Source organism: Microcaecilia unicolor, chromosome 11 (genome assembly GCF_901765095.1).
Source record: "Microcaecilia unicolor chromosome 11, aMicUni1.1, whole genome shotgun sequence".
NCBI classification, from domain to species: domain Eukaryota; kingdom Metazoa; phylum Chordata; class Amphibia; order Gymnophiona; family Siphonopidae; genus Microcaecilia; species Microcaecilia unicolor.
In genome coordinates this window covers 95,254,551-95,268,657 of record NC_044041.1, presented here as the reverse complement: position 1 = coordinate 95,268,657, position 14,107 = coordinate 95,254,551, and the positions used below count along the sequence as shown (strand labels likewise).

The 14,107-nt window shown below is 43.7% G+C and overlaps 1 protein-coding gene across 1 annotated transcript in view; it reads left to right on the top strand.

The window, feature by feature from the left end:
* Window positions 1-13,863, top strand: part of SIN3B (SIN3 transcription regulator family member B) — a 103,305-nt gene extending 89,442 nt beyond the window's left edge. Inside the window, 6 exon segments of the mRNA XM_030219927.1 lie at window positions 3,753-3,843; window positions 7,282-7,490; window positions 12,085-12,135; window positions 12,137-12,157; window positions 12,159-12,228; window positions 12,231-13,863. Coding sequence (XP_030075787.1) covers window positions 3,753-3,843; window positions 7,282-7,490; window positions 12,085-12,135; window positions 12,137-12,157; window positions 12,159-12,228; window positions 12,231-12,316 — 528 coding nt within the window. The 3' untranslated portion in view covers window positions 12,317-13,863.
* Window positions 13,864-14,107: the final 244 nt, after the last annotated feature.

The window sequence follows — 14,107 nt, the reverse complement described above, 5'->3', positions numbered from 1 at the left end:
ACAGAGGCTTTATAGCTTTCTTTGGTCTTATTTATCATCCCTTTCCTAATAATTCCTAGTATCCTGTTTGCTTTTTTAGCTGACGCTGCAGTGTAAACCCCCTGTATAGGTACTGGGTGTCTTTTTCCATAGTTTTGTGTTATTTCTCAAAGTGTCTGACCCTATTTGAAAGCAGGCTCTGGGGCAGACGATGATTGAATTGCACAGAGCCAGACTAGCCTAGGACTGTCTGGTTGAGGTTGGGGGGGGGGGGGGGGGTGGCACAAGGCAAACGTGGGGTGGTACCTGCAAACGCATAGCAATGCCTATGCTCTCCACTCCACTTGCTTTTAACCTGCACACAGGACAAGCAGTTTTCAAATAGTCCAGTTTCACAGGCAAACATAAAAATGGCTTTAAAAATTTGCTATCCCTTTGTCTGTAAAGCATTCAATCTGTAATACTTTTCACAACAGTAATGTCACTAGTAATATTAAATGAAAATAGCCCCTCTGCTTCCCTTTAATCCATACACCAACACGTTCAGGATGGATTGCATGGTTGAAACATTTGTGCCCTAGAGGGCTTATAATTCAGTAACGATTTTTGGATTTGTCTCTTTCTTGGTTTCAAGAGCAAAGCTTCTAAAACCTTTGTTTTTTATGCAAAACTAGTAAAAAAGGCCCGTTTCTTCTGCCACAAATGAACGGGCGCTAGCAAGGTTTCCTCGGAGTGTGTATGTTTGGGAGAGTGTATGTGAGCGTGACTGTGTGTGAGAGAGAGAGTGAAAGTGTGGGTGTGTGTGTGTGAGAGAGAGGGTGTGAGTGTGTCAGAGTGTGTGTGTGAGAATGAGAGTGTGTGCAAGTGCGTATGTGAGACACAGTGTGAGAGAGAGTGTGTGTGTGTGTGTGCGAGAGAGTGTGTGTGAGACACAGATTCTCTGTGCGAGTGAGTGTATGAGACCAAGCGAGTGTGTGAGTGACCTGTGTGACACATAGAGAGTGAATGTGATAGTGTGAGACAGAGTGTGTGAGAGTGAGAGTCAGAAAGACATTGTATGTGAGAGAGAGAGAGTGTGTGTGACAGAGATACTTCCCTTCCCCTCTCTCTCTCTCTGTGGTGTCAGGCCCCCCCCCCTCTCTCTGTTGTCTGAGATTCCCGCCACTGCACCCAAGCATTGGTGTGCTGGAGGAGGGGGAGAGAGAGAATGTGTGTGTTGGGGTGGGGGGGATGTGTTGGGGGGTTCAGCTTGGAAGAAGAGGGGTGCGGGGGGTTCAGGAAGTGCTACCAGATGTGAGTGAGTGAGAGAGTGAGTGTGTGTGGAGGGGGGGTTCAGGAAGCGATGCCAGATGAGAGAGAGAGTGAGTGTGGGGGGTGGGGTTCAGGAAGTGCTGCCAGTTGAGAGAGTGAGTGTGTGTGTGTATAGGGTTTCATGAAGTGCTGCCAGATGAGAGAGAGGGTGTGTGTGTTGTGTGGGTATGTTGGGGGGGGGGGGGTTCAGCTTAGAAGAAGAGGGGTGTGGGGGTTCTGGAAGTGCTGCCAGATGAGTGAGTGAGTGTGTGTGTGGGGGGGGGGGGCGGTTTATAAAGCATTGCCAGATGAGAGTGAGTGTGTGTGTTTGGGGGCGTGGGTTCAGGAAGCCTGGCAGAAGAGTGAGTGTGTGTGTGGGGGAGGGGGGTTCAGAAAGCGGGGCCAAATGAGAGTAAGTGTGTGTGTGGGGGGGGGGGGGGTTCAGGAACGGCTGCCAGATTAGTGAGTGAGTGTGGGTGGGGGCAGGGGTTTCAGGAAGCGCTGCCAGATGAGAGAGAGTGAGTGTGTGTGTGTGTGTGTATATGGGGTTTCAGGAAGCGCTGCCAGATGAGAGTGAGAGTGAGTGTCTGTGTGTGTGTGTGTGTGTGTGTGTGTGTGTGTGTGTGTGTGTGTGTGTGTGGTGTATGTATGGGGTTTCAGGAAGCGCTGCCAGATGAAAGTGAGAGAGAGATGTGTGTGTGTGTGTTGGAGGGTGTGTGTGTGTTGGGGGTTTTCAGCTTGGAAGAAGAGGGGTGTGTGGTGCTGCCAGATGATGAGTGTGTGTGTGTGGGGGGGGGGGGGTTTATCAAGCGTTTTCCACATGAGAGTGGGGGGGGGGGGTTCAGGAAGCGCTGCCAGATGAGAGAGAGTGTGTGTGTGTGTGTGTGTGTGTGGGTGGTGTGGTGTGGTTGGGTGGGGGCATGTGTGGGGGCAGGATTTCAGGAAGCGCTGCCAGATGAGAGAGTGTGTGTATGTTTGGGGGGGGGGGGGGGCGTTGAGGAACTGTGGCCGAATGAGTGTGTGTGTGTGTGGGGGGGGGTTCAGGAACCACTGCCAGATGAGTGAGTGTGGGGGGGCAGGGGTTTCAAGAAAGCGCTGGCAGATGTGAGTGTGTGTGTTGGGGGGGGGGGGCGTTGAGGAAGTGTGGCCAAATGAGAGTGTGTGTGTTGGGGGGGTTCAGGAAGCGCTGCCAGAGAGAGAGAGAGAGAGTGAGGAGTGTGTGTGTGTGTATAGTTCAGTTTTGTGGGGGGGGGGGGTCCTGCTTTGAAGAAGGAAGGAAGAAGCGCCTCCTCAGCGCGATGCCCCCCCCCCCCCCCGCCGCCATCCCACCCACCGCGATGCACCCACTCGCCGCCATCCCACCCACCGTCGCATAGTTTTTGCGGGCGGGTGACCCAAAATCCCGCCAGCAGAAGTCCTATGTTGTCTGCTGAGTCTCACTCCAGCGATCTTCGGCTTTGCGCTAGCCTGTGCAGGCAGGGCTTCTGTGCGTCTGACGTCCTGCACGTGCAGGACGTCAGACGCACAGAAGCCCTGCCTGCACAGGCTAGCAGCAAAGCCGAAGATCGCTGGAGTGAGACTCAGCAGACAACACAGGACTTCTGCTGGCGGGGTTTCGGGTCCCCCGCCGGCAAAGCAACGCGACGGGGGGGGGGGTGTTTTGGGGGGTGGTGTTGCACCTCCTGCATTCTGTGGGCGGGGCTTCTTTTGAACTGCAGCTTTGGGGGTGCGGTGGGGGGGTGTTTGGACTTGCAGCTTCTGTGGCGGGGCTTCTACTCCGGAGCTTTGGTGGGTGGCTTGGGGGGGGGGGGGTTTGGACGTCGAACACTGGTGTCGGAGTCATTTGGACTCCGGAGCTTTGGAGGTGGTTTCCATCAGTTTTTCGCGGGTGGGTCGGGAGGTTGGTAGGCCTGCGTTTCCTAGGCAGGGGGAGGAGTAGGGAAACACGCTCCGCGTGTTTCCCTACTCCTCCACCTGCTTGGTTGCGATCCCTTCCTTTAGTTACTGTTCTGAAGACAACGTTCTGACATTTGACGCTGTGGGCGGGGCACGGGTCAGTGGAGTGGCTTCACCATCATGAATCCACGAACCCTTCAGGGAGTGATTGAGTGACTTCAGAACGTTGTCTTTAGAACGTTGAGGGTGAGTTTTATTATAATAGATTGTAATTTTTTTTAAATATAATTTAGTGACTAGTAGAGAAATAAGTTGCCATTTTGGTCTTCATTTCAGATAGTTCTAGTTGTGTTTGAAGTAAAAGGTGACTAGTTCATCACAGGCTGGATTACTACTCCTATTCATTTTATTAACTTAAAATGAACTTGGTAAATTCTCCGGAAGTCTGGTTAATGACCCTTGTTTCTTCTATTGCAAACTTATCAACTCCTGTATGATTCAGAGGTTGGAAAGTTCCCCTGTATCTTATAACAGCAAAAGCCAGAAATGAAACCTTTATATTTGTTCCTGTTTCAATTTTCCTTAAGCACTTGGCCAATTACATGGAACAATATGTTGGCGTGGAGGGGTCACACAGCAGTCATAATGATGGATTCTTACTGAAACCTGTGTTTTTGCACGGTAAGCAGTGATATTTGCTATAAGACCTGTTTTCAGAGTATATAGAGGGTAATTTTATGGTCCCAGGAACAAACAGGCAAACGGTCTACAAGAGCCCAGACTGTCATAAAGGTGAGCAGACCAAAACGAGACCAAAGTATTCCAAAGTGTAGTTCCTAATAAAAATTACTTTGGACACACTGGGCTTGATTTTTCAGTGTATTTATGATTATATTTAAATGTCAGCTTGCCCATATTTTATGTAAGCAGTTTTTTTTAATGCATTGTTATATTTTATTTTGTTAGACATCAGTATATTTACATATGTTCTTTAAGATGTTCCAATTTAATGCAATCTAAATTTATCATTTTATTTGACATGGTTTCAGTTTATCATTATATAGGTTCTTGCACACAAGGGCACCAATTTTCCTCTGTTTCCCCCCCCCCCCCCCCCCCCCCCCCCCCCTCAAAAACTAGTATTTTTTAGGCTGTATTTCAATGTTTTACTGCCCCTCTGTACATAAGTATTGCCATACTGGGACAGACCGAAAGTCCATCAAGCCCAGCTTCCTGTTCCAGCAGTGGCCAATCCAGGTTATCAGTACCTGGCAAGATCCCAAAAACAGTACAATACATTTTATGCTGCTTATCCTAGAAATACGCAGTGGGCGCCGAGGCCCCCTTTACCGCAGCGCATAAATAGCCCAAAAAAGGTGTGTGTGGTAAGTAAACACTTGCTGCACGGCCATTTCCGGGGGAGTCCTTACTGCCAACTACTTAGGAGGTGATGAGGTCTCCCATGCTAAACCAGCAATGTGGGCAGTGTGCGGCACTGCCTGATTACCACCAGGTAACCCCCTGGCGGTGTTAAAAAAAAAAAAAAAAAACAAAGCAAATTTCCAGTTGCGCTGAAAATGACATGCGCCAGCGGTAGTGCCAGATTGATGCGTGTAAAAGGGCCCCACAGTGTTCTGAATGTCCAGAAATTGAGCATAGTTTTTACCGCTCCAGTGTTGCTGCTAATAAAATGCTTTGGACTAGTTTGCAATACTTCAGTCTGATTTTGGCCTGCTTACCATTTTGCCGTTGAGGGTAATTTTATTAAAAAAAAAAAAATGTCCATGTGTTTTACAATTTTATAAAAGCTACTTAACTGAATCAGTGATTCTAAGTGCATGAAGTCATGTGCAACATGAATAGGCATTTTGGATAGGGTTATGATGTATGCACACACTTTATAAGATGCACAGGTACATGTGTAAAGGGCACCAAGGTGCAATGTGCTGAGCAGTAATTCTGTGACAGCATCCAGACACTTAGATTCTTTTTTTTAGAATTTTAGCATAAGTTAGCGTTTAGGTATGCTCACTTATGCTGTGTCAAAGCAGGTATAAATTGTGTATGGCTAAAGATGGCACCTTGGCACATAACTTAAAGAAGCCTATATGTTACATGCATATATGTGGGACCTGCCCAGGCGCCACCCCCGGTGCACTCCCCCTTGTATTTATGCACTCAGGGCCCCTTTTACCAAGCTGCGGAAAAAGGGGGCCTGTGCTGGCGCCGAGGCCCCCTTTTACCGCAGCGATAAAAGGGAAGTCTCCTCTTTCCTGCAGGAAATGGCTGTGCGGCAAGTTAAAGCTGTTGGATGCGGCCATTTGGGGGGGAGCCCTTACCGCCACTGCCATGTGGCACTGCCTGATTACCACGAGGTATGCTCCAGCGCTACAAAAATAAATATATATTGTAGCGCCGGATGTGACGACGTGCTAGGGGTGGGAAGTAAAGCTGGGCTGCTGCGTATCCCAGCGGTGCTTCCTGTTAGTGAGCGGTAAGCCGCATTGGGCTTACTACCGCTTAGTAAAAGGAACCCCTAAGTGAGTTATGTGTAAAAGTTATAGAATACTGCATAGCACCCCACTAGCACCAACACACATAATTTAACAACCGGAGGGCTAGTATTCTATAATTTCATCATGCAAGTGGCACTTACATTTAGGTGCTAAGGTTGGAGAATTAGGAAGATAGAGTACATGCATACATTTACATCTTGCAGAAGGTAAAAATTGGTGCATGAGAATTTGCTCGCTGTAGGGAATAGTTCTGGATGTGTAATTTATAATGGCGTAAAGGCATCTATGTAGCCTTCATAAAATATGGATAAAGTATGTGCCTTTCATTCTCAGGTTACTGTTCTGTAGCTTCTACAAATCTGAGCAACTCAGTTAAAATTAACCATCACAGTCGTCGGGTCACGATTAGAATGTGGTAATCTGGTGTGTGAGCTAAGCTTGGACCCATAATTATTGGACACACTGTGCTGTGTGAATCAGCCTCTGATAGGTTTAATCTCTGGAGTTGAAAGGAGGTCTGGGGTCTTGGCAAGAAAGCTGAGTCTAGATCCTGGCTGAGGCAACCTCTCTTTCAAATTCTTCTTTATTGAATTTTCAAAGTTAAATGTTAAAATTAACAAAGAAGAAGGCATATCAAACAGCACCACAAGCCATTGCTTAATATGATCCAGTATTTTATGGATCATACATAAAACCCACAAAAGGGATCCTTAGAGGAAAGCAAAAGATTCAGTAGTCCCTGTCATTTTATTAGCACATTGTGGGCCTTATTCTATAAAGGTTATGCTTCTAAATTTATGAGCATAATTTATGCTGTGAAATTTTATTTTAAATCTATGAGCGTAATAGGCCCTAAATTAGGAGCATAAATTTAGGAGCATAGATTATGCTTGTAATTTAGGAGTGTGAATTTAAGAGCTTAATTTAGGAGCGTAACCTTTATAGAATAAGGCCTTATGCTCTTAAAACTTGTTCTACCTCATTCACCTTATGGAAGAAAGAGGAGATGGAGTCCAAATTGTCCTTTAAACCTATAATTACTTTTTCATAGGTATTAATTGCAGGATTTCTTTAATCCAGTCACAAATTATAAGTAACGTGGTGGATTTCCAAATCCTCAGTCTCTCAGAAAAGTATAAATAGACCATATAATTTATAGGAAAGTAAATGGTTAAAGTCATCAGTAGGTTGCATTGAAGAGCATCGTTAAGCAGCAGTTTAGTCCTACGTCTGAAATCTTCAAGCAAGGGTACACCTTAGTAATAAATTATCTTGTTTGTTGATATGTACAGCACTAGTCATGGATCTCAGGTTGCTGTCCTTTAGGTCAGCTGCAGATATGCAGCCTCAAGGGGTCAAGTCATGAACTGTGGTGGTAGAAATGCAGCATGGCTTGTCAAAGAGCAGTACACCGTTTTATGTGCAAGGGTTTGGGGGATGAAAAGGCGACAGTCAGTGAGGTATGACTCCCTTTCTTAAGAAGAGATGGCTTAGATGAAAGGAGAGAGACCATGCATGATGGGTTCCTGATAACATCTGGATGGGGAGGGTATTTTTAAAAACACATTCTCATTTTCAGTGAACTGTTTTTCCTTTTTTTAAAGAAACATTCAGAAATTCCGCAGGTGGCAATGTAAACAAGTGAAAGCGATGAAGAATGAAGTGAAGAGTTCATGGAAGAGGCTGATTGGGGTGGAGAGCACCTGTAATATGGACTGCCGGTTCAAGCTTAACACACACAAAATGATGTTCATTATGAACTCAGAGGATTACATGTACAGATGTGGGGCGCTACCTCGGGCCAAGCAGGTATGACTGCTCATCCTGTCTTCTAAGAACATAAATGCTCCTATACTTGGACAGACTGAAAGTCCATCAAGGCCAGTTACTTATCCAGGTCACAAGTACCTGGCAAGGTCCCAGAAGAGTAAAACAGATTGTATGCTGCTTTTCCCTAGAAATACACACAAAAATGTTGGCAATGTCCTACCACTAAATCTTAAATATACAACAAGTATACAAGTATTTTCCCTTGACAAAGCAGTCAAATGCGAAACAGGCTCCTGTCAGGATTATATGTATACCGGAGTCGAATTGAATGCAGTTGAGAGAGATTCATGAAGTGCTTAAATGCTCAACACCTTATTATGATTAGATGAAACAGTGACTGTGAGCAGTATAAAGATAAGTACAGTGGCTTTTACTAATGCGAAGATAAAAAAAAAATTTCTGCACTTGTTTAAGCTCAAGTATACATTGCTACCGTGAAGTTTGCAGATGGAAGTGAATTACACGGATTATCATAAAGTAAAACAAAAATTTAAAAATATAAAACGTGGCACATATATATTAAAATACACATTAGATATGAGTGTATAGGAAGTTTTGTGCATGATTGGAGGTTGGGGGCAGTCAATGATTATAAAAACCTGCACAAAATTGGAAGCCTGCTAATAGCGTGATACTCAGTGCCTGTACGTATGAGACGTCCCTCTATCAAACAGCAATCTGTACGTTCAGCAATATCCGTGCCACCAATAAGTTGTTGTATATCCTAGAAATAAGCAGTGGATTTTCTCAAGTCCATCGTAATAATGGCTAATGGAATTTCGTTTAGGAAATTAACCAAACCTTTTTTAAAGCCTACTATGCTAACTCTGGTAATGAATTCCAGAGTTTAATTACACATTGAGCGAGGAAATATTTTATCTGGTTTGTTTTAAATTTACTATTTAGTAACTTCATTGCATGCCTCCTAGTCCTAGTATTTTTGGAAAGAGTAAACAAGCGATTCATGTCTACCCGTTCCACGCCATTCAGTATTTTATAGACCGCTTTCGTATCTCCCCTTAGCCATTTCTTCTCCAAGCTGAAAAGTCCTAGCTGCTTTATCCTTTCCTCATAGGGAAGTTGTCCCATTCCCTTTATCATTTTCGTCGCCCTTCTCTGTACTTTTTCTAATTCCGCTATATCTTTTTTGAACTGCGGTGACCAGAATTGCACACACTATTCAAGGTGTGGTCATACTATCGAGTGATACAAAGATATTATAACATTCTCATTTTTGTTTTCCATTCCTTTCCTAATAATTTCTAATATTCTATTTGCTTCACAGCTGCACACTGAGCAGAGGGTTTCAGTGTATAGATCTCTTTCCTGGGTGGTGACTCCTAATGTGGAACCTTGCATCACGTAACTATAGTTTGAGTTCCTCTTTCCCATTAACGTCATCTGCCATTTGGATGCCCAGTCTCTCAGTCTTTGTAAGGTCCTCTTGCAATTTAAAAACTTTGAATAATTTCATGTATCAGCAAATTTAATTACCTCACTAGTTATTCCCATCTCCAGATCATTTATAAGTAGATTAAAAAGCAGCGGTCCCAGCACAGACCCCTGCGGTACCCACTATCTGTCCTTCTCCATTGAGCAATACTGACCATTTAACCCTACTCCGTTTTCTATCTTTTAATCAGTTTGTAATCCACAATAGGACATTACCTCCTATTCCATGACTTTGTAGTTTCTTCAGGAGTCTTACATGAGATACTGTGTCAAATGCCTTTTGAAATCCAGATACCCAGTGTCGAGCGGCTCACCTTTATCCACGTTTGTTCACCCCTTCAAAGAAATGCTGTAGATCGTGAGGCAAGATTTCCCTCAACTAAATCCATGTTGGTTTTGTCTCTTTAATCCATTCTTATGTATATGCTCTAATTTTGTTCTTATAATAGTCTTTACCATTTTGCCCAGCACTGATGTCAGGTTTACCGATCTATAATTTCCCAGATCATCTCTGGAACCCTTTTTAAAAACTGGTGTTACATTTGCCACCTTCCAATCTTCCAGTACCATGCTGAATTTTAAAGATAAATTGCATATTACTAACAATAGCTCTGCAAGCTCATGTTTCAATTCTATCATTACTCTGGGATGTATACCATCCAGGTCCTGGTGATTTGCTACTCTTCGATTTGTCAAATTGCCCCATTACATCTTCCAGGCTTAGAGATTTGTTTCAGTTTTTCTGACACTAGTACCTCTTCCACATCTTCCTCGGTGAAGACCGAAGCAAAGAATTCATTTAATCTCTTCACTATGGCCTTGTCTTCCCTGAGTGCCCCTTTTAAATCTTAGTCATCTAGCAATCCAACTGATTCTTTTACTGGCTTCTAGCTTCTAATATACCTAAAAAAAAAGTATTATTTGGCTCCAACACAATCTTCTTTTCAAAGTCTCTCTTTGCCTTCCTCATCGGTGCTTGCATTTGACTTGTCATTCCTTATGCTGTTTCCATATATTTCAGTCAGATCCTTCTTGGATTTTCTTTTAGCTCTAATAGCTTCCTTCATCTCACTTTTAACTATGCTGGCTGTTGTTTGGGCGTTACATGGATTATATCTGGTCTGGGCTTCTAGGATAGTATTTTGGATAACATCCATGCCTGATGTAAATTTTTGACTGTTTGCAGCTCGCCTCTTAATATTTTTTTTTGTAGCCATCCTCATTTTATCATAGTCTCCTTTTTGAAAGTTAAATGCTAATGTATTGTATTTCCTGTGTGTACTTCAGAGTTATATCTGATCATGCTATGATCCCTGTTATCAAGTTGCCCCAGCACCATTACCTCCTGCCCAGATCATGGGCTCCAGTAACGACTAGCATGTATATGTTCCCCCTCCTGTTGGTTCCTAAACCAGCTGCTCCATAAATCAATCCTTGATACATCAAGGAATTTTTCCTCCCTAATTCAATGCTGGCGAACACATAACCAGTTAATTTTGATTTCATTCTGGCATTTATAATCCACTTAACCATCAAGTTCAAGCAGAGAACAATCTCATAAGCGAATACTCACTTGCCCAGGGTCAGAAGGAGCTGCAGTGGGGAATCGAACCCAGGATGGCAGGATCAAAGCCCACTGAACTAACCATTAGGCCACTCCTCCACTCCAAGTGCGATATTCTCGTCTATGGGTTACCGCATAAAGCTGGGACAGAAGTTAACCTGGCCGGTTAAGTTCTGAATATAAGCACTTAACTGGCCATGTGCTGGCTCTGTCCCCAGAATGCCCCCAAAATAGCCAGTTTTGAGTTGTGCACTAACCGGTTATGTGCTGCTGAAAATGACTAGGTAACCCCAAACAGGTAGTTTAACATTCTAGGAGCCAGAATGGCCAGTTAAATCATGTTGAATATTAACTCCTTAGATGTTTTTCTATAATGGGTATAAACATAAACATATTAATGCCATATATAACCAGTGCATAAACATTCATTTCACAATCTGTGTTTAGAACGGCTGCCTATAGCTTTACCATTTAAAGTGTAGTGTAAGATGCTTCTGTTCATGCTTCACCCCTACCCTTTCCCTTCCATGCATCACATGATCTGTTTTAGGTTCAACAATTTTTATTGGTGATCAAGTGAAAACATACCAACCGGATATACAAATATGAAAATATATGACCAGCTTATTAACAGAATAATGAATACTAAAATAGTGCAAAAAGATCACCATTTTATAACAACTTGAAAAGGTGATGCCCCACCCAATGATTCCCATTCTTCCCATATTTCAATAGATTAAGTGGAGCTGGCGTTAACAGCTCCCCCTCCCAACTCTTGAGAACTATTCATTTATACATAATAGTATAGTTCAAATACCTAGAGATTGAATAGTACTTTCACTTGCAAAACAAAAACTCACCCAGCTTTCTTTCTCCATTTCCCCACCCTCCCAAACTAAACATTATAAATTCACAAACAATTATAAAGTGTCACAGTGGTGGACACAAATCTGAAGGAAACAAATGCAGAGTGGAAGAAAATCCAATCCAAGAAACCAGTCAGAACTCACGGAATGAGAACTCCAATAGACTTCATTAGGACCCTACACGTCCGTGTTTCGGCTATAAAGCTTCATCAGGGGTCGATATGCCTGATGTTCTATTGAGCATATGATACTACTGGAGCACTGAAAATAACACAAAGTCAACATCAGAGATAGAGATAGTAGTAACTGGCGATCACTGCTCTTTGGAGTTGTATTAGTTTGCAGTGATCGCCAGTTACTACTATCTCTATCTCTGATGTTGACTTTGTGTTATTTTCAGTGCTCCAGTAGACGAGCATATGATAATATGCTCAATAGAACATCAGCATATCGACCCCTGATGAAGGCTTTATAGCCGAAAACCGGACCGTGTAGGGTTCCTAATGAAGTCTATTTGGAGTTCTCATTCCATGAGTTCTGACTGGTTTCTTGGATTGGATTTTCTTCCACTCTGCATTTGTTTTCCTTGTTGGATTTGTGGAAGGTGTGAACCCCTTCTTTTTTCTTCAGGGACACAAATCTCAGGCATTCCCCAGACATGGTCACTGATCTGTTTTAATATTCATCTTAGGTGCAGCCCCTCGTCTTACTGAAACACCACCAACAGTTTGAAGCTTGGCACAAACCGCTGGTTGGAAGGGAATGGTGACCAGCGAGGAGGCAGAAGTGGTTCAAGACTGGCTGCTTGGTGAAGAGGACGAAGATATGGTGCCATGCAAACCATCTGTGAAACAGTGAATGTGCACGGGATGACCGTGAATAAGTACAAAGTGCAGTATAACCGGCGGCCAGCTTCTCCCTAGCAGTGGCGGACAGCGACAAGTAAGGGTCACCCATAGCATATTGGGTGTGCTTGGTGGCCTGTTGCCTCCTTGTAACACACACATGGGGTAACAGAACAGATGCAGTGTGCATTGTTGCCGTCAGCAGGCCTTTCAGCACTGCGCATGGTGTTAACCAGTGAACTGCTTCCTGGCAGGACACGCCTGGTGCAATTGTGAACCAAGAGGGTGCAACATGATTGCTGGAGAACTGCCAAGGCTTGCAAGAAAACAAACAGCAAGGTTTGCTGATCAAGTATCTTTACTTGCAATGTAACAATAAGAATGCAGTTATATGTATTGATATTTATTGGAGCCACCTTTTGTTGGTTCTTATGCCTTTTTTTTTATATATCAAACACAGTCGTCTCCTTGTATTACAGCTATTTGCTCAAGATCGGATTTTCTTTTTCTATACTAGCATCTCTGTCTAATCAATTGTCAGATGTCAAAGGGAACCTTGATCTGGCTAAGAAAGTAAGAGATTGATCAGTGTTGCACACCAGGAGATCGGTAAAGACTTGTTTGTTATACACAGATGTGAGTCATGTTACATTATATGGGAGAGAGGTTTCATTTCAAGACATAGGAGCCAATTTTTCAAAATTATTGAGGATAAACCCAACAAATTACCTCTGTCTAAACACAGGGAGTTTATTCATATTGAGGGTGCCCAAGCATCCACAGAGCTGGCTCCTATGGTTCAAGATATCAATGTTGGGACTGTACATACCCCACTGCTTGAACCAGACAGGTTGAGTACAATGTGGTGATGAAAAGAATGCAACCACTCCTAGGATAGGAAGATTTTGATGTCCCCTTCATGGGATACCAAAGTATTGTATGTGATCCGAATATGTGTGTGGTCTCAAGCCTGTTCTGCCTCTCCAGAAATGAGCTTGGGGTGGATGGAACTTGGATGCCATCACGTTCTGCAGTTATTCTATGCCAAATTCAGCACTCCTGTGAGCCTGCCCTTCCCCCATTGCGCAGCTGCAGGCTTTCAAGATCTCTCATTGCTAATCCACCAGTTTCTCAGTCTGTCCACTTTACACATGTGCATCATTTGCTCTAAATCTGAATCTTGAGAGAGGAATCTGACTGAATAATAGTTTTCCAGTTGTAGAACAATATGGAAATTGTGCAGGCATGACACAGGCCTCTTCATTTTGATATTAGTTGATTGCTTTAAAAATGTTAAATGTCAGCAAATTCAAAAACTTTTCTGGTTCATTGTGTAACTAGCAGCCTGCTGCAGGCTGGAAATACTTCTGCTTTTTCAGTTTCTTCCTAAGCTGTTGACATTCCTTGGCCTCATAGCTGCCATTATATCTGAAGCACATTAGTAAGGACACATTGGATTGAATGGTTCATTCGGGCTTTTTTTTTTTTCCTGCTGTCCATGTCATCCTAGTGGAGGCTGACCGAATTTTGGGTTCGGCTCCAGCGCTGAAACCGACCCAAAACTCTAATTTGACCTTGTTTTGGCAGCATTTTTGGCTGAAATTGAAAATACACCCCCTCTCCCCAGGCCTACCTTACAAACCCTGGTGGTCTAGTGCAATGGTTCCCAAACCTGGTCCTGGAGGCACCCCATCCAGTCAGGTTTTCAGGATATCTACAGTGAATATTCATGAAATTTGTATGCACTACCTCCACTGCATATAGATCTCTCTCATGAATATTGATTGTGGATATCCTGGAAACCTGACTGGCTGGGGTGCCTCCAAGACCAGGTTTGGGAACCACTTTTTTAGTGGCCTTGTTGGGGCA